Raw genomic sequence first — 20,471 nt, 5'->3', positions numbered from 1 at the left:
ATCTGGTGCTGACACAGACTGAGTTCAGCTAATTTTATTTTTGTACCATGGCTGGTGGAAAAATACTGATGTTGAAACCACTTTCACTTCATCAGTGGTCACACAATGGCAATTAGAGGTATTGATTTGAGAAGAGATATCAATGAAAAAGGGAATGTATCTTTTTCCAATCAGTGGTCTGGAATGTTCCTTAATTAAATAAATGCCATAGTAAAAAAAGATTCTCAAGAATGTTTGAGAGGGTTTCCTTTCTTGGAATTTGTCCGAGATACTGCCAATTGCATGCAATACTATTAGTTGTAAATAATTTCAGTTTGTATAGAAATGTTTTCAGAAAAGAGATTGTGTGAATTAACTAGCTCTTAATTCTTTGTGTCCACTAGCATATTCACGACTGTACGCAAGCACAATTCTGACAGTTTGGCCTTTTTGCTTATAAAATTGCTTATCACTGAGAATAGCTTTCATTTAGAAATGACTGATGGAAAATTTTTAGCTGTTATTATTGGATTTCTTCCAATGGTCAGGGTTAAAAATGCAACCTTAAGCTGACCCACTACCTCTGTCTTTGCAGTGTGTTCCTTTTTAACTGTTCATTTAGCATCTTCTCTTTGCTGAAGTATGAGCAAGAGTTATATAAAATTGTACAGTTTCTTTGTCTTAGAGCTTTTCTGTTCACATTCTCCTTCATTGTTTTTCAAGATACTTAATCTGTAAGTTAACATTATTTGTCATATAATACTAAATCGGTATAAAAATAAGCCACTAACTACCTAAACTGTGTTTCTAATTACTGTTGCAAAAGAGCTTTAAATGAAATTCAACTTACAAGGTGCACTTTAATGGAAAAGGAAGCCTGAGTATGAGCTTCCATTAAGTACATGCTGGATGACTCACTTAAATGATTCCTAAAATTAAAACTCCCAGTGGGTGACCTAATAGGATGTAAGCCATATTTAAAGTAGAAGCTCCCAATTGGTACAGTGTGCAAAGTCTTCAATAACTGTTGTTTATTCCCTAGACACCAGGGAAAGATCCATCTGAAACAAGCCAGACAAGTGATGATCAGGAACAGTCTGTGGAGACTCTTGCCAAGAGCAAAGTCGAAGATCTGAAAGGGCCAGCAGAAATTCTGCCCAAGGACCAGTTGGACAAGCTGAGCGACAAATTATCTGACGAAGGTATAGGCATTGGGGACAGCGACAAACCAGAGAGTGAAAAGTCGATAAAGACCAGCAGCTCTGACTCAGGGAACGAAGATGGCAAGAGCACCCCTACCCCTGAGGAGGAGAAGCCAGTGGCCCTGCCAGAGGCCGACCTCCCACAACCCTGTACACCTTCAGAGAGCGGCAGGCCGCAGCTGGGCCAACAGGACAGCGCAGAGAACACGCCCATGGAGTCGACCGCCAGCCCGGAGGTTCTAAAACGTAAAGGAATCCCGAAAAAGAACGCAGCTCAGCGCAGGTCCACAGCGGGGAGTGAAAGCGAGAACCTGGACAGCTTAATGCCAGAGGCCAATGGGAGATCCTCCAAACGCTACTCTGACTCGGGCAGTGTGTCCGCTTCTGACAGCATAGACCTCAGCCTGAATCTGTCTGGAGAGCTTTCTCTGAACAAGGAGACTGGGTCGATATCGGTGCGGGTATGCCATTTTACTATTCTTTATGAAGGAACTGGAGTGGAAGAACTGGGTGTAGGAACTCTTAATGTAGCTGCAAAGGCATTTTTGATTTAAAAATAGGTAAATGCAAGACTCATTAAAATGACCCCTCCCACTTTAGGAAAGAGAGTGCAGGGAGTGCCACTGTACAGCGAGATGGAAAAAGCAGAGGAAGGGAAAATATTCTTAGCTGAAGCTTCTTATAGGCTTTGAACAATGATGGACTGTCTGTTGCAGTTATGAAAAGCTTCTGTTTTTAGTGTTTTGCTCTGGTCATAGCAATAATGTCTTGCACATTGGGTCACAGTATGCAGTGAAGTAACAGTTACGTGTACTGTATAGGGCTTTTACATGCTTTGGCTGATGGAGTCAATTTGTATTTAGGATTGCCATTCTGTATCTACTTTAAATTCGCCAGTCACTTGCACCAATGGCTCTTTGTCTTATTTGCTATTCAGCATTGTTTATGCCTCTCTATACAGCCATTGTGATGGGCTAGTTCTAGTGGTTTATAGACTGTCGTCATTAGTATTCTTTTCACTGTTGCACTGAATTCCATTACAGTATTTGAAATACTTTTTTTTTCCAGAACAACTACCAAATATGAACTTTCTTCTGTTTTTGATAGCATGCTGTGAATGTGTATTCCTAAAATTAATTGCCCCTTGCTCTTTTTTGACATTTCTAGTCAGTAGGTTCAAAATCAAGGTTTTTACTTGTTCTTTGAATTAGACATTCTAAAACCAATTTGTGAACCTTTAATGTGTGGTTCTTTTTATGTAATACAGCATTGTGGAACATTGTTTAGGGTGCTGGATTCATAACTAAAACCTCACATGCTCCAATCCCAAATGAAAAACTGCTGTGATACCCTTGAGTCATTGTCCTCCAGTAGTCCTGTCCAGTAGTCATTGTCCACAGAGTTATGCAAATATACTGTAAATGGCTTTACCTTAGTAGGATAGCTCATTCAGCAAATTAACAATTATAAAAATGCCTTGGCACATGCTGAGCACTAAATAAAGGCGCCAGTGGCAAAATTCCATTCCATCCTTCTCATCTACCCATGAGAAGAATGTCATTAAGTTTTCTAATATTTTTATAACCCAGAATAATTTTTCTGTGCAATCACGTAGTGTAAATGCCCTTTGAAAATAGAAACAGTAGCCAGTTGATGACAATAGGAGGCTTTTTCACTTACAAAAGGTCTTTAAATTTCTGTATGCCTAAATTTGTAGAAGATAAGTGAATAGCCATGCTCCATGGTAGGAAAGAAAGTATGAAAGGAAATGTTTTGCTTATGAGACCTTTTTGGAGAGTGCTGTGGGTTAAGGATGTTTATTCAGCTGCCTTAAGTTGCACAGTAACTTTGTGTGTTCCAAATGGCTTCTTTGAGATTTTGATACTCATATTTGCTATTGTATTAAGTTAAAATATGCATCGCCAAGGAGCTCTGCCACAGTCTTGATATTTAGTGCTTTCTGACGTGAAGGCTGAGCTCCGGTCCTGGCTAGATCATGTTCCAGCTGCATTCAATGTTTTGTGCTGTGTGGATTGATAAGAGTGATACCAACTTCGTGCCTTTTTAAATTCTAGGACTCCAAGTTTTCTAGCAAGACGCTGAAGCGCACCAGGAAGTTTGTTGTGGATGGTGTGGAGGTCAGCGTGACCACATCCAAAATGATAGGAGATGACGAAAAGAAAGATGAGGAGATGAGGTTTCTCAGGCAAGTGAAGTGAATTTCCTGCAAAACTCTTGAGCATGATGTAAAAACTCCTCTGCCTGAAACAACAATGGGAACATGCCTTTCACAAGACTTCGCTGTGTTCCCAAGACTGCTGCATTCCCCCAGGCTGTCAAGGTCTTTTTGTTATGGCATCTAAAAGGAATAGCTCTCTGCATTTATATTTAGCATGTGTGGTGCCCCGTAGCTAAAGCTAAACTATATTACAAGATGGATTTTTTTTTTCAAACCTCATTTTCCTGATAGTCATCATTGTGGATCAGTGTAAATCTAAACTTCACAATGCAGTTAGATTATATTGCATGTTCTATGTAGGGAAATACATATGTACAGATGTAGGGAAATAAAAAAATACTTGGCATCCCATGTACTTTGTTTATTGTTATGTATGCTTTCAGCTTTTGAGAGCAGACAAAAGAGGCTTTAATAGTCTTGATATGTAATATTTGGGAAGAACTGTATTTTAGCATTTATTCATCAAAATCTCTACTTAAGTCATGTTTTTTTCATCGCACAAGTGGTGTGATATGTGCTGCGCTTTTCATTGCCCTTCATAAAACCTAGTGAAACTAAGACAAATAGTCTGGTAAATATTTGGCTGTTGGTTTTGTAGTTCCTTAAATTGCCTTAAGAAACCGCTATGAAAAAATGGACATGAACACATTCATACACTCTTCGTATGTGCTTCCATCTTGTGGTGTATTTCTAGCATTGCAAGTGATGTAAGCAAGGCCCTTTGCAAGCAGCAATGTGGGATGGCCACTGCTCTTATCTTCTGCCAATTTTTGTTTTGCAGTTGTTATAACCCAGTAACAAACACGAAAGGAGTATATAGTGCTCTATATAATTATAGATCTTAGGTGAGCAATATAATGTCTGAAAATGACCTGGGGACTCACACTATTGAAGACAGTAGTTTTGTTTTTTGCGGATGTTCTGAACTTGCCGTATCCTGTCCCGTTATGTAGGCGCCAGGAGCTGCGAGAGCTGCGACTGTTACAGAAGGAGGAGCATCGCGCCCAGGCCCTGCTCAATGCCAAGCTGGATACACAGCGGGAGCAGATGCAGCGCCGCTTTGACCAGGAGATGAATGTAAGCCTGGGCCATTCCGCCATTCAGTTATCCCTTGCAGATCCCTCTCTGCCAGAACTCCAGCTGAATCAAGTGCATGTTAGCCATACCGCTTGAAATGATGATAATTGATTGCAATTTTCTTAATAAATAATACTTACACGTTCCTGGGCACTCCACTGAATGTGCTTTACAGGGAATGGGGACTCCCCTCTATCTCCACTAATGTGTAGCTCCACCTGGATGATGCGATGGCAGCCAAAGTGCACCAGTACACCCAGCACACACCAGCTATCAGTGGGGAGGAGACTCGAGTGATGAAGTCCATTCATAAATGGGGATTACTTCATCCACTAATGAAGTGCTACACTCTCATGGGTAATGTGTGGCTGCTGTTATGAGTCAGTAGCCCCACTACATGCTACAGATAGTTGATGGGACCTCCGCTTCATGTCTTATTCAAAGGAAAGGAATTTGTCACCTGCTGACAGGTTTTCTTTTTACTCTCTCAGGCAAAGAAGAAGTATTACGACACGGAGCTGGAGAATCTGGAGAAAAATCAGAAACAAGTGATTGAAAAAATGGAGCAGGACCATGCTCTTCGCCTGCGAGATGAGACCAAAAGGATACGCTCAGAGCAGGAGCGCGAGTATAGCAAATTTCAGGAGCAGCTCAAACAGAAAAAGAAGGAAGTAAGTGTCCTGACAGGTCTTGAACAGTGGTGACTTAGCAATTAGGTTGTGAAGGATAAATGCTGAAGAGATTTCAGGGTAGGTTGAGTATATACTGTATATAGTTGAAAGACATCATGCAGTTTTATCTTGCTGGGGTAATATACAGTACTTTGTTTTATTTACTTTTGTGATTTTTTTTTTGTAGGTCAAACATGAAGTTGAGAAACTTCCCAGAAGTCAGAGAAAGGAAAGTTTAAAACTGCGCATGAATGAACATCAACAGATGAAGCAAACTGAGGTAAAGCCACCTTTGGTCTTCAAGTGCATCATGGGACTAGAAAACTTGTAATTTAGTGTGAATGGTTAAAACCTGTACATTTTTGCATTGATGTTGAAGGATTTATTCTATTTTGTATTAAATGTCATTTGCAAATGTTCTTTACACAGCAGCATGTATGTTTCCCTAACATGTACAGCTTTTACGCCTAGATATGTGCCACTAGGTTAATCAACTACCCAAATACAGGAAGAAAATAAATCTTTAGGATGCACTCGGTATGAAATTATTTGTATGTAAGAATCAATAAATTACTCCACCATTGCAGCCAGTAATGCCTTGGCCAGGAATACCGTATAAGCACAACTAATTATTCCATCTTATTTTCAAAAACAAATTTATCAGTTTAATGAACCACAAAAATAGATTACTGCAATTGATTTTTATCACTCATTATTTTTAAATCCCTTAGAAATATCAAAACTTTGGAGAACGGCAACGCTAATGGAAATGTTATGTCAGCATAGAGCAGATTTTTTTCCCCCCCAGTGGCACTTCAGTACTTGTCATTTGTGTTTAGAAACTCACTGGGGAGAAGCCTTAGTTGGTCACTCTTTTTGTGCGTTTGCAGGAACAGAAGTTTCTGGCAGCTCAGAAGAGCGACCTTGATGCGGCTCTGAAGAGGATCATAGCTGAAAACAAGCATGAGATCTCAGAAATGGAGCGCGAGTGCCTCGACAGAAAACACCATCTAATGAGAGGTGGAATTTCTGATAAGAGGATTTTAGTTGTTGTGTTCAAGTATTTTCTTTTGGCGAGAAATTTTGCTTTAAGCTATTGCTTTTGTCTGTAATCCATATGCAGGGCAGGTATGAATATAGTAGAGTATTTGCATTTATCAAGGGGAGTATAATACATTGCACCACCTTATATCTATCAGTTCCCTGCTTAAAATACATTTTGTCAAACATGCTTAAAGATTAATAACCCAATATATGGAATTAAAACCATAATGCATGCTGCCTTCTCCATTTCTCAATTTTTTGCACATCATGCCAGATAGCCATCCAGGGTTCAAGCAGAAAGGCATATATTGGCAACCCCACTGCCTTTGAAATGTATTCCAGGAACTGAGTTTCAACATTTCACTGCTTTCTCTTGCTTCAGAAAGGGAATCCACCATCTGGGAGCTAGAGGAGCGTAACCTGCACGAGAAACACCAGCTGTTGAAACAGCAGCTCAAAGAACAATACTTCCTGCAGCGGCACCAGCTTCTCAAGAAGCATGAAAAGGTACTGCCTGCTGTATTCAAGACTGTATCCTGTCATTAGATCAATTATAGAAAACCGTATGATCTTACTGCCTCACATACATATTGAGATAATGGTACTTTTTATGCGTTATTAATGTATTTTTCCGATATTTGAAATAGTGCACAAGTTTTTAATTTAATATTGAGGACCAAGACAATTGTTGTAGTGATTGTAAATATGAATTTGTGAATATGAAATATTTTTTTAAATGAAAGGTAGTTAAGCTGGTACTGTATGTGCTAAGTGATCACTTTTAGTGTGGGTGTGTCTTGTTAGCTGTGGTTTGTGTGCCGTGTGTGACACGGTGTGGTGTGGGCGCGTTGCAGGAGCTGGAACAGATGCAACATTATAACCAGCGGATGATTGAGCACCTGAAGGCCAAGCAGCAGCAAGAGAAAGCCAGGCTGCCCAAGATCCAGCGCAGCGAAGGGAAGACCCGTATGATGATGTTCAAAAAGAGCCTGAGGATCAACTCCTCAGGAAGTGCATCAGAAGACCGTGAGAAGATCAAACAGGTAAAACTTCTCAAGGATGAGAGGGAATGTACTTTGTGGGCTTTGAAGTGCAGTGTTTCACACATTGGTACTTTTGGTTTGCTTTAATTGGAATGAACTTGTATTTACCATAAATCAAGCAATTGTTCCTGACTCACTCCACTCTCATGTTGGTTCCTTTGTGTTTTCCTGCACAAAAAGAGTTCTGCAGTTTTCCACACCAGACAAAGCCAGTTCCAGAGTATGTATGTTTCAGATCCAAGACTGTTGTGAAACTTTGTGCTTTGCTATGATAGGTACTTTTGAGTTTAAAAGTGGAGTTTTACTGTGTATTCCTCACCACAGCCTTTCTATTAATATTTAATCATTATATTCTAACCAGAAAGTATACTATGAAATGGATGTATGGATTGAGATTTATCTTCAAGAAACGAGTCAGATTTTTATGCAGCTTTTGTCACTTGTATGTGGTGAAGATGTACATGAGATGTGTAATTGTGTATTGCGATGTTGCACCTGCAGTTTGCACAGCAGGAGGAAAAGAGGCAAAAGGCCGAGAGGCAGCACCAGCAACAGAAACATGAAAACCAGATGAGGGAGATGATGGGCCAATGTGACAGCAATATCCGGGAGCTGCAGCAACTGCAGGTGATCTCAGCAAACAGCAACAACCGCCCATGCTGCACAGCATAAGCCCATACAATAATGTTTTCTAAAGCTTTACGTCTAAAATTACTTATCACCATCTTTTAAATGGAAATTCTCAGAGTTACTGTATGCTTGGGATTTGTATACGATTCCAGACTTACTCAAATTTGAAAGGTAATTTAAATTCCACAGTGGAATCTAGAAAATGTCAGCTATGCAGCTAAAAATCTTAACCCATAAATGTTAAAACGGCAAAAATAACACTTTTCATTTTGTCATTACAGAATGAAAAATGCCATCTTTTGGTTGAAAATGAGACTCAGAGACTTAAGGCCTTAGATGAGCAGCACAACCATCAACTTAAGGAATGGAGGGAACAGCTCAGGCCTAGAAAAAAGGTATGTTCTGACCTTGGGGCGGAGCGGTGGAACTGTGGCTAAGGATCTGAGCAGCCGGCAGAGGAACCCTTCTCCGTTGAGCCCCTGAGCAAGGCCCTTAACTCCAATTGCTCCAGGGGCGCTGTACAATGGCTGACCCTGTGCTCTGACCCCAAGCTTCTCTCCCTGTCTGTGTCTCATGGAGAGCAAGCTGGGGTATGAGAAAACACAAATTTCAAATGCATGTAATTGTATATGGCTAATAAAGTGATCTTATCTTATGCATCTTCTTTAAACTAAGATTAGTAAATTTGCCATTTTGAAATATTCAAGTTGGTTCTTAATGTTTTGAAATTAGCAGAGCTCTCTAGGAAATATGAAGAAAGGTTTGCTGAAACAATACAAAACAGTTTCTTAATTTGAAGTTATAATGCTATCACAAAAGATTTATGAAAAAAAAGTTATTCACATAGTTTGTTCAGTTTTCCCACACAAAGCTTCTCAAGATAAACAGCAGTGATTTAGCAGTGTCACACGTTGCCAGTCATAAGAACACTCTTTGACTTGTAGAACAGGAATGGCACCTACCATGTACTGTAGATGTAATCTTTCTGGAATGTGTCAAGAATGCACATCAGAGAGGAATGTATATCTACGTTACCAGATCTCTTGTTGGAGAACTGGTTTTGTTTTTCTAGAAACCTAATCCAACAGCCTGCCATGTGCATAAGATGTTTCAAAGAGGGTACAGATTTGTGTTTGCAGTGCTTGATGACCGATGTTAGTCAGTTCTTCTCCCATTTTTTTTTCCAGGCATTGGAGGATGAACTAAACCAGAAGAAAAAAGAGCAGGAGATGTTCTTTAAGATGAGTGAAGACTCTGAGTGTATGAGTCCCAGTTCACCCAACAAGCTTGCCAAATTCTTACCATACTCCGATTCTTCAACTACTTAATCAGAAGATTGGTAGAAAGAGGCAATGTCATAACAGGAAACTCAGGACCAATATAAGAGTCAAAGACATGACTGCAAAGCCACACCAAATATATCAAGAAACCCATTGCTCTTATACAGTATGTGCTCTTTAAACTTAACTGTTTTTTAAACTTTTAATTTTTTTATTTAGCTCTATTTACATGCGATGAGTTACTTTTCAGTTGCCCTGTTTGAACTGGTAATCTGGCAGTTAAGGTATTCTAATTAAGACCTACATTTTCTTCAAAACATGGTGCACTTAGGATTATATTCTGTTCTATAGATGTAGTGAGTAAAGTTTTAAGTTACTTTTTGTAAATTTCATGTAATACAACTTTTAGATTGCTGTGTTTTTAGTATTTCTCTTAAGTGAAATATTTGAAGATGCCAAAGGCAGCATACTTTTGTAGTGTTCTACTGTAGCGGACCCTATCCTGGCTTCTAGAGTGCATTTATCAGTCTGTTTAAAACACTTTCAGTAGACAACACAATTTTCACAGTGTCATACTCCAAATGGTCACATTGCATTAGCTAGAAAAAATTGCACATTGGGTTTTGTTTTCCAGCTTTCAACTGTAAAGTTTAAAAGCATTTTGTACTGGAAATGTCACTCAAAGCACTGTTATTTGAGAAAGCATCCCAACATTTGATCCTGAGTTAAATGTTCCACACAAAATACAGATATACAGTTTTTGTTTTATTTAGATTTGCCAATTTATCCCTTGGTTCTTTTGGCACAAAACCTTTTTTGTGGAAACAAGTTAATGTGTCCTATTACTGGCAGTGTCAATTTGTCTTGTGGAAAAAGTGTCTACTTCTGAAGGAAAATAAGGCTATCTGTGACTTCAATTTAATAGTGTGCTGCCACATGCAACTCCAAAAGTGAAAGCCGAGTTTACTTTTTAAACTTCACTCAAAGCACCCTAGCTTCTGTTTAGCAATCGGGTGTATTCTGTGTATGCACTGTATATGTCACACAGTGCTGCTGGGGCATTGTCTAACATACTGTAGCTAATCACATTTAAAACATATTTAAGATATTCTGCTGTCTTAAGGGTATGAGGTTAACGTTAATTTGTTTGGGTCATACTACACACGTCCTTCCTCTACCTTAATCTGTTTTCATTCACACTTTACATTGGCTGGCACCAAAATGTTAATTTGTCACGTATATAAGTTATCTTAATACTCTTGAATATATAAAATGTGTATATTTAGGTTTTCAGATTGTAAACATAAGACTGCTGTAGAAATCAGTGTACAAAGTCCATGTCAAATCATCTTAAAGTCTGATAAAATATGAATATTTTGCTGTAGAGCTTCTCTTAATTCTGTTTTGCATCAGTAAAACCTTAATATATAGATTTTTGTTTTGAAGGAAAATAACTCAGCTGTTAAGTTGCTCTTTTGAAAACTAGGTCTAAGCAGGTTTACTTTCTGCCATGCTATTTTAGTGTTTTTACTGTAAAGTTGAGTTAAAGCACTGAGGGACTCATGGCCTGGTAATACATCTGAGAGTCTTTATCTGAAGGAGCCAGAAGTCCAATACTGTTTGTCAGTGGGCTAAGAGTATAGTTTCTTAATGCTTTAAATGTAAATACATACAGAACATCTATTATTCAGATAAATATTTTTATTCAAAATGTAATTCTAAAAATTTAGTTTTTACTTTAACATTCAGTGCACTGTAAACATAACAAAAGTGCAATACATTTTATATTTAACAAACGTAAAACATGCACCAAATCTTTTTTTTATTGTGTACTGTATATACAATTCTAATGTTTGTTACTAATGTGCCTGAATATCTACATTACACCCCTACCTTATTCATTGAATGAACTGGATTTGAAGCATAATCTTTGAGTCTCAATTGCAGAATTGCTCAATTGAGTCAATCACGTGAGAGAGCATTTTATGTACTTCAGTTCACTTACATTCAGTTATTTTACATACCCTGCTTGTTAATACATAACCATTAATACATATACTAAATAATTAAACATTTAAAAGCAGCAGGCACAGTGAAGGTATTGGCTGCAATAGTTTTATTTGATTATGATTTGATTTATTACTTGAAATGTTTTCATGATAGACTTTAAACCATTGTTTCTAATTTTAGGAATAAACCATTGTCTTGTAAATAAGTAATAAAGACATGTTTGGTATAAAAAATAATGCCATTTTATTTCTAAGACAGTGGCTCTTTTTAAATTGTTTTTCTTTTCTTTAGCTCTTGATTGGATTCATTACCTTTCACTCTGAAACATTGACAATACTAATTACTGTGGTTTCAAGAAACCTGCTCAAGAGAAGCCTGAGCAGAAATGGTGTGGTACTGTATGTGTCACTGCAGAGTGAGCCTGTAAACTGACATGATGCAGAGGTATTTAAATAATCATTTAAGTCATTTGAGACTTTGATACAAGGTAAACAATCACAGGATGAATGAGTCAATGGTGAATTCTGACACTCTGAAGACAAGGCTTTATCTTCTGGACCTCCTAACCTGCTGTTTAGGGCATAGAGAAGATATCTTATTGTTTACTGGGAAGAGCTTTTGGCTTGTGATGAGACACTAAATTTGTTGTTGTAGACAAAGCACCAGGCAACATTGGCGTTAGGGAGAAGTGTCTTTACTACCCGTGAATATCTTCATTGAGCTACTACGAGCTGACCTTGGCTTATGATTAACTGCATGTACTGTATCCATATTTTATTATTCTATTATGAATTTATAGCTGCATACCCACCAATCTAGCTTCATCTGCTAAAGACTGGACAGGGCTGACAGGCTAAATGTCAGTAATGCAATGTCTTGACTATAGCCATGACCTCCATCTGCATAAATGCTGTATCTATGTGTGATGTTTTGTTTTATTTCGTGAGGGGTGTGTAAATGGTCCTTTTTTGAGTCATTTAAGCCTGTTCTGTCATCAAGCACTTTATATAGGTATAGTATACATACGGTACATGTGGTTCTGACATTTCCTGACTAGCATATCATTGGCATTGATTCCAAGCACTTTGTTCAAGTTGTCATGAACAAGGTACTGGCTGTTCCAGTTTCCAGCTGCATCTCAAGCGCTTATAAATAATGAAGCACGATTTCCATTTTGACTGTAATTTTTCCTTAATGTAACAAGTTAACAAAGAACAGTCTGGTGGATACAGACCTGCTGTGATGAAATGAAGCTTTCATCAATATATTGGAGCAGACTTTGGAAACCATCTCAAAGCTGAAGAAGTAAATGGTGGCTTTGTAAAGCTTTGTTTCCCATTTTTATTAATTGGAAGCAATGGTAGTGATATTAGAATTACTTTATATTGGGGGTCAGATGACTATTAAGCCACTGAATGTGATAAAGGATTGTTCTTAAGTGAAGTGGATATGGTATTTGTTTCCAGCTGTCCTCATAGTTTACTACTTGTATTTCTTCTACTCAAGTCTTCCTTTTAAGAGGGTAAAGTATTTAAGTAATATGCCTGAAAATCCTAGCAAAATATCCTCTTTAAAGAAGTAACATTTGTAACATGATCAACCTACACTTTTAAACTACAACAGAAACGGTAACATCAAAATGAATCCGTACACTGCAACAGAATCATTCATCAGTTCCTTATAGGGAGTTGTCACTTTTCCATAGAGCAAACAAGGATATTCTCAGTTAGCTGTTGCAAATGGTGCCAACAGATCCTGGCACAAAGTGCTACTCTTAAATTACACATTGGGAGCTTGATGAATAAGCTGCCAGTTGAAATCTAGCCTTTCTGGGTAAACACCAGACACATGGTAACCCTAGCTTCATTCATCCTGAGGTAGTTTGTGTTTGCTCTGATTAGAGATGGTCTTCAGCTTGGGGGAAAAAAATCTTCAAAAACAATTTAGATGTATAATGTCTTAATTCTTAAGCTTTTTTTGTTGAACCTTTTTACTTATTTGTCCTAAGCTACTCAAAGCTTTCTTTGTAGTTTGGTATTAACCTTAAAATGTTTAAATTACTATTAATGTATATTCTACACATAAAGGTAAAAGTCTAAAAATAGACTTGAGTATCTTTAAATATTAGATGATTTAGTTCCACCATAGACAAATTCCTATCCATTCAAATAACAAAAAAGCTATTTTAGAGGTAATGACTGCAGTAATGTGACTGTCACGCTTTAAAAAAAAGCAAGCACTTTCTTGCATAATTGTTCATTTTTTTTGTCAGTTTTTTAAGAAGTTTGGTATTCTATATTTTTGACTTAGTGTATATTGCAGTTGCCAGGATATTTTTCAACATCCATTTGGCTTTAGTCATTTCTGGTTTTCTTTCCTGATGATTCTTAATTTATTGGTTTTAAATTTTAAAGCAATTGCACAATTTCACAGTTTTGTTAGTTTTGGCCTGCTTTTCATCAGTATACATTTGTGAAAACAAGTGACTTTAAGTTTCTGCACTACCTTTTTGTGATGTGATCTTTGTGTTGGCACTTCACAAGACACAACACTGTAAAACCAATAATACATTGTTTGAACTTTGAGTAAAAAAAAACCTTATCTACCCCAAATCTAGTTAATATCTGAAGGCTTTAACTATAGTCCATTCCAGTATTGACGTGAATGCAACAAAAGTTATTCTTTAGGAGCTTATATTTTAACCATTCAGACTAAATCTCAGTTTCAGCAATAGTATTTTCTTCTCTAGAAGTGCATTTTGAGATTAAATTAAAGATAGTTGAGAAGGAATTGAGGTGATTGCTGTGGTTTGGACCAAGTTAGGTTTAGGAAAATGGTGAGGGAAGACTAGGCTTTAGCTGTTTAAAATGGATAAATGTAGAGATGAGATGTTCAGTTTGACCTTAGCCTGGAACTCAAAGCTAGTCCTATTTTATATTTTTGGCTCATTAGGTTTGATACTATATCAATTCACAATATGGACCTCACAAACATTTGCATTGGCAATCGATAAGGCTTTAATCTTATTTTTTATGGAACTTTATTTTAGCTGCAGACGCTAGAGTAGCATTTACCTGATACAGCTCCAACACTAGATCCAAATACATAATTGTGTATGATGAAATTAGACAAATCATTATATGTCACCTTAACATGTAAAGAATGATGACTATAAAACAAATATCTTAATATTATAAGCCAATTCTGGTTTGCAAATAAACCTAGTGCTAAGTTTGTATTAAGTCTGGAACAGGGGGTAACTCAATTGATCAGCATTCAGACTTGTAAAATTAATCTTAGTTAATATTAAAAGTAGAATTAAGAAACATTGCTTTCATGGCACAATGTAGAAAAGCAGTAAGGAAGTCAGGCTTGGTGTTGGGTGTAGAAAAAAAGCAATTGTTTTCAGTAACATAATCTGATTAATTTTAGCTTAAATTCATTTCATTCTTGGAATTAAAATAGTCTTGTGAGAAACAAGTAAGTTTAATGCCAATGATTGAGACCTATTGGTGCATAACTGATAGAGTACTACAGTATGTTGTATTCACTGATATCCAGTTTTAAGAAGAAGAAAAAAAAGTTGCCCTACTAGAAGAGGTAGTTTTACTGTGTGTAAATGAACAATCCATTTAACGTCGACTGTTTGAATTGCTGGTGTATTTCAATTTAATTACCACAAGAGAGCAGTAAAGAGTCATGGAATTGTTTAATTATTTCATACCAAGTTATTTATAGTAAGTATGGATGTAATTAGAAAAGAAAACTACTGAGACACTTGTTTTAAGTTGTATTTTCTCATATCTACCAAGTGTTTAAGTTAATTGGTTGAACAGTTTTTTTACAAGCAAGAGTTTGAGGTTTCAACAGCTTTGATCAATTTCAGTGCAGACGTAATGCAGAAACATTTTGAAATTAAAATTCTAATATTTTAATGGAGGATGGGTCTTTTTTTTTACTTTAAATGTATTTATATCAGGATGATAAATTGTTTTTTTGATTAAATCTGCAAAATTTAAAATTTAACTGGTGAAGCAAATCCCCTAATATTTTAAAACTGCCAAGTATACAGTATTTTGAAATACTGTGTTTTTGAAAATGGTTCAGGTCATCAGCCTGGTTGATGCATTTTTAAGATCTATAAAATTTTTCATATTACATTATTTTTCACTTTATATTCACACTGACAAGTTTCCGAGTTGATCAGTAACCTAGTCTTCTTGCCATCTCTATCCATGTTTTATCTAACTCATTAAATAAAAATCCTGACTTTCATTACAGACCTGAAGCTCTTTACAATTAATAGGTTTCCATGCTTGCAGGGAATTTCTTCCACTACTATATTTACAGGATACAAATAATTAGTTCTACAATGACTATGAGCCAAGCTCAACAAAGAGTTAAATACTGCAAGAATAGTTGAACTTTGTTTTTGGAAATACAGCTGTAGAGGTGTTTTAAATCCTGTTTTTGAACTTTTCCTTTATGAGATGTCGGTACAAATGTCCTGTGATAAAATATTGTTTTGAAATGTCCAGTTTTCACCTTCCAAACTAAATCAGACCAGCAGGTATGAAAGTGCAAATGTCATCATGCAGCTTTCTTCCATTTGTAATCAATACAAATTACAGACAACAGGGTTGCGCTATGAGAAACGTTTATTAACTTTGTATAAAAAAAACATTTGCAAAATGAATAAGCAGGTGCAATGTGAGTTTGTTCTTGGGAAAAAAAATAGCTATTACAGTACTTGGTACATCAGAAAAAAAACAGCTCTGACTCCCTTAAGCACACAATTCATTGAAGGCACAGTACATACATGTAATAATTTAAGGAAATGGCTTTTTTAGTAAGGCATATTTGTGAAGACAAATTATTTTTTTTTAAAAATGTTAGGAGGCCAAACCTGTTACCTTATGTTTAGCAATCTAGGACACAACACTTTCAATGGGCCTTCTTGACATCTTTATTTTCCTTACGGTTTTGTGACGCCCTGAGCCCTCTGCTGTTGAACGTTTCTCAACCTCCTACTGTATATGATTGCATTGATTCTATAATGCATTTGCATATATGTGTAAATATATATAAAGTGTTAGAGAACATTACCTGTAAATTGCAATCAGTTATGGTTACAAGGAGCTTATGCAAGGGATTATTTTTTAAAAAATAATATTTTGAGGGAAATGGTTTTTGGTTGTTTTACAAAGCAAACAATTTCCCAAACGTTTTTTTTTAAAAAAGTAACCCCAACCTTCCCATACAGTTTATATATATATATACACAAACACTTATGCATTCACATACACATAAATATTTGCTGATTACATTTTCTGAAACTGACTGTGTGGCTCTTTGGTCCATTCAACCTTACATGACTTTGTATTTTAAGTATTTATAATGTACAGCTGTAGGTGGTAATGGGCTCAGTAATAAGTTGCAAAGCAAGTATTTACCTCCTATGAAGATTAGGGATCAAAAGGTAATGAAATCTCACTTGCTGCCTTGTCAGAATCCCAAATCCATGAACAAAATTGATGTTCATCCTGTTTCCTGGCTGCCATCCTTCCTCTCTGATTGCTTTCCCTTTTCTTTTGATTGTTTTAGTAGGAATGTTGCACGGAATGTACAGATTTAAAAACTGACTGTCGACACTGACAGACATTCAGTCTTCGGGGGGGGGGGAGGGGATTGATCTGAACCTTGTTAGGTGCTGATGACTCCTCTGCCCTAACTATGGTTATGTTCATAAAACAGTACTTGAGTAAGACTTTTCTGATTGTTACTGTTTTTACCATTAATGCATTTATCTTCTCTTTAAAGAAAGTCTGTTCCTTTTAAATGTTTAGATAATCCTAAGAATTGGTGCTCCAACAACTTTAAAATAGTTAAATCAAACTTTTTTACATCTTTGATCCCTTCTGAAGTATACCAGGTAGTGATCTTACTGATTTTTATATTTCTTCTATGGATAAACATTAGCAATAATAGCCTTACTAAGTAATGAGCTCTCATTACATACTGTGAGGCAAAACACATGGCAGAGAGTGCAGATTTCTGTCCAGCACCTAGCCTGTAAACAGGACTGGTACTGTACATAGCACAGTATGTTAAAGGAGAACTTATCCAATCTGATGATAACTTTGCTGTCCCCTTGTAGCAGCCATGGGAAGCCATGTGTTTGAATAATCGAGTTGAATACAAAACTATTCGCTTACTGTGCTCCTGGCCTTGTCAGTAAATGTCATTAGTACAGATCCCCCAGTCTGTCATATCGCATTCCTCTGCCTTTTACTGTATGTCTTTCTTTTAAACAAAGGTTTGCACAGTTCTTGGTATGTTCAATTGATAAACCTTTGTTCCCCACCACTCTGGCTCAATGTGAGGTACAAGAATCCTAATTAAACAGATAAAATTACTTCATTTAAAGAAGTATTCAGAAAATAAAACAAGACCAAAAAAATGAAGTGTCTCACAAATCCTTGCTTGAAACCAGTCAAGCAATTGTAGTGTTTTTAAAAAGAAACCTAAAACATACTGCATTATACATGAAATATTAAAGCACCTTGTTAAGTGTACTTAATTTTTTTTATAGTAGTACACACAAATGTTCACAAACAGCTAAGATGTATATTTCTGGTAGAGAGGGTTACCACTCATTGCAGTTATCGAATATGATAATTATATGCAAAATAGATGTATACAAAAACTGATCACCATTGTTTCCTGTTGTGGAAGACAATATCAATCAGAATAGGTTTGCTGTTGCCACGTGAATAATATCAGCATGTGGTAAAGCCAAGAACAAGGCTAAACAGCATTTAGAGAATAAAGCACAGAAATGACTCGGATTTCCTAAAATGCCTAGCTCCAAGCTAACCCTTTAAAATAGCACTGTAATTACTTTAATAAAGTAATGCGTATTGTTCTAGCTCAATAAGCTACACTGCTCATCGGCATATTTCACATCTTGAGAACAAGAAAGCCACAGTGAATGAACCCTGATCTACTGCCACGTGCATTGAAAAGTGCATAAGGATGCTCACTATTAAAGTTCAGTGATGAGTCATAAAAAAAGACACTGGGGGAAACAAAAGACCCCAAAAACACAGCAAAGAAAAAAATCTGATTGGTTACAATTCAAAAGATCCACATTTTAGTACTTTAAAGAAGCTTACTTTCACTGCCATTGTTCCTTTCTATTGATGTGAATGACAAACTATTCTTTGAGGTATTCTACTGCACAGCCTGTTCCCTACTCTGGCTGGAAAATCTTTTTTTTTTGTGTACATTTTGCTCTACAACATTTCTGGTACAAATTCTACTGGTCTCATTTTGGTGTAACAGTTACCTTATTCAGGTGTACACATTTAAGCTTGGAGCAATTCTAGAATATATTGAGTAAAACAGCACAGACATGGGTATATGAGTGTGTTTATATATTGCTTGTCTAATTTAGCTTTTTGCTACATACAAAATTACATTAAAGGCTTGAGTAATATATGGCACAAAAAGGTGAAAGACAGGACCTTAAGTTGTATTTTTAGTTGTCTATTAATATGGTAACTGGATTAATGTGTCCAGTTGAAAAATAACTTATTTACAGAAAACAGGATCCAATAATGCCTGATTAGAGGGCTGTTTCTCTGCTGTTTTATGCCAAACTTTCATCTTAACTTGAACCAAATGAAATGTAATAAAATGACAGGATAAAGGTAACAACTATAAATTAAAAAAGCTACTTAAATATAGCGTAAAACAAATGCACTGTGTTCAATAGCTATGGTTTCTTTGTCAAATAATTGGAAGGGATCCAGCCCTCCATAATTGACCCACTGTTAATATCTTTACAAAACCACCAGCCACTGGTGTTCTTCTCTAACACCTCAAACACTGTTCCCTCTTTAAACCCTGAGGTTTGGTCATCTCCTTCAAAATCTGCAATGGCCATATAAAGCTCTTCTTTAGGTGCTCCATCCTTGATCAGAGGTGGCAGCTTTTCTTTTGGTGGTTCCGGTTTTTCCATCTTATTGAACGACTTGGGTCCCAAGGCTGCTTTAGGTTTTGGGTCATCCTTGGGTGGAGGCAGCACAAGAGCTTTGGGTTTGGGGGGAGCTGGTCTGCCTTGCAAGAGGGGTGGTTTATAGTCGGGGAGCTCCTTCTGTGGGGCTTTAGTTTCTGTCGGGCTGGAAGGGCCTGATGTCTTTTTCGGTGGTGGGGGTCTTCTGGGTGGGACAGTGGGCCTTTGTGGTGGTTCTCTCTGAGCAGAGCCAGGTGGTTTCTGTAGCTCTGATTCATTTTGACCATGGCCGTTTTGCTGCTTGGGTGGAATTTTGTGTTCCTCAGATCCTTTGCCACTGTTAAGGGAGTTATTGGTAGCTTCCTGTTGGGAAACGTCAGTTCCTGAACCATTATTGTCAGCCAGTTTGGAAGGCCGCAGCCTACTCCTCAAGTTGGTTATGTCTACCTTGTTTTCAGCTTGTGCTTCAACACGTGGTGCAGGGATGGGTTTGGGCCTGAGCTGAGGTTTTGGCTTAACAAATGGGGCTTGACTGGCTGCTTCCGTTTTGTCTTCGAAAGATTCTGACTTAGCCTTGCTTTTAGTGATCGGCTTGAGGTTAAACTTTTTGACCTCTTTGGCAGAAATCTTGTGTCCGCATTCCAAGCCCATCTCGTTTCTAAGGTGTAGCACTTTGTTCTTTTCTTCTTTTTTTGGCTCAGGGGGTTTGTCGAGCTTGAAAGGTGAGGTCTTGGGTGGGATAATGGGCAGAATCACGCCTGGTGCTGGAGGCTTCGGCGGCAGTGCTTTAGACATGTCAAGCCTCTGTTTCTCTGCAGCTTCGGCCTCCAAGCTTTTATTTATCGATTCCCTCCTCGGTGGCAATGCTGGCTTTTCTTCAGCTGCGGGGCAAGTGGGTTCTGGAGGGAGGGGGCCCGAAAAGGCATTAGGGACAAACCCCTTGTTATCAGTTGAGCCTTTTCCTGCATCCTTTACCTTCCAATCCTTCAGCTTGGGCCTGGCAGAAGAATCGCTGGATGATGGCTCATCGGGTAGAGGCCTTGAGGGACGGGGAGCATCTTCATGACCTGTGCTGTTGAGAGAGCTGTCTTCAAGCCTCAGCTGCGCCATTTCATTTGGTAGAGGTGCCAAGAAGTTTGGTCTTGAGGCATTGCTGGTTTTCTTATATTTGTCTATGAAGGTGACTGGAGCCCAGCCTTCTTTATCATCTATCTGAATGTACCACCAGCCACTAGAGTTCTTCTCGATCACCTGGAGAAAGAAAAGCACACAAAATGTC

At 37.5% G+C, this 20,471-nt stretch overlaps 2 protein-coding genes across 6 annotated transcripts in view; one reads left to right on the top strand and one right to left on the bottom strand.

The window, feature by feature from the left end:
- stk10 (serine/threonine kinase 10) overlaps positions 1-11,406 on the top strand; it is a 37,889-nt gene extending 26,483 nt beyond the window's left edge. For both annotated transcript variants that reach the window (XM_006631878.3, XM_015349581.2), the window contains exons 9-19: positions 1,022-1,642; positions 3,257-3,387; positions 4,374-4,497; positions 4,989-5,168; positions 5,356-5,448; positions 6,059-6,188; positions 6,595-6,719; positions 7,067-7,255; positions 7,757-7,882; positions 8,167-8,280; positions 9,073-11,406. In XM_006631878.3, coding sequence (XP_006631941.1) covers positions 1,022-1,642; positions 3,257-3,387; positions 4,374-4,497; positions 4,989-5,168; positions 5,356-5,448; positions 6,059-6,188; positions 6,595-6,719; positions 7,067-7,255; positions 7,757-7,882; positions 8,167-8,280; positions 9,073-9,213 — 1,974 coding nt within the window. In that variant the 3' untranslated portion in view covers positions 9,214-11,406. The remainder of the gene's footprint in view (positions 1-1,021; positions 1,643-3,256; positions 3,388-4,373; positions 4,498-4,988; positions 5,169-5,355; positions 5,449-6,058; positions 6,189-6,594; positions 6,720-7,066; positions 7,256-7,756; positions 7,883-8,166; positions 8,281-9,072) is intronic.
- A 4,409-nt stretch (positions 11,407-15,815) lies between these two features.
- sh3pxd2b (SH3 and PX domains 2B) overlaps positions 15,816-20,471 on the bottom strand; it is a 49,635-nt gene continuing 44,979 nt past the window's right edge. For all 4 annotated transcript variants that reach the window (XM_015349543.2, XM_015349544.2, XM_015349545.2 and 1 more), the window contains one exon: positions 15,816-20,443. In XM_015349543.2, the coding sequence (XP_015205029.2) occupies positions 18,953-20,443 (1,491 nt within the window). In that variant the 3' untranslated portion in view covers positions 15,816-18,952. The remainder of the gene's footprint in view (positions 20,444-20,471) is intronic.

This window comes from Lepisosteus oculatus, chromosome 11, assembly GCF_040954835.1.
Source record: "Lepisosteus oculatus isolate fLepOcu1 chromosome 11, fLepOcu1.hap2, whole genome shotgun sequence".
Classification (NCBI taxonomy): domain Eukaryota; kingdom Metazoa; phylum Chordata; class Actinopteri; order Semionotiformes; family Lepisosteidae; genus Lepisosteus; species Lepisosteus oculatus.
Note: the sequence above shows the minus strand (reverse complement) of the source record. Positions and strands in the feature narration are given on the sequence as shown.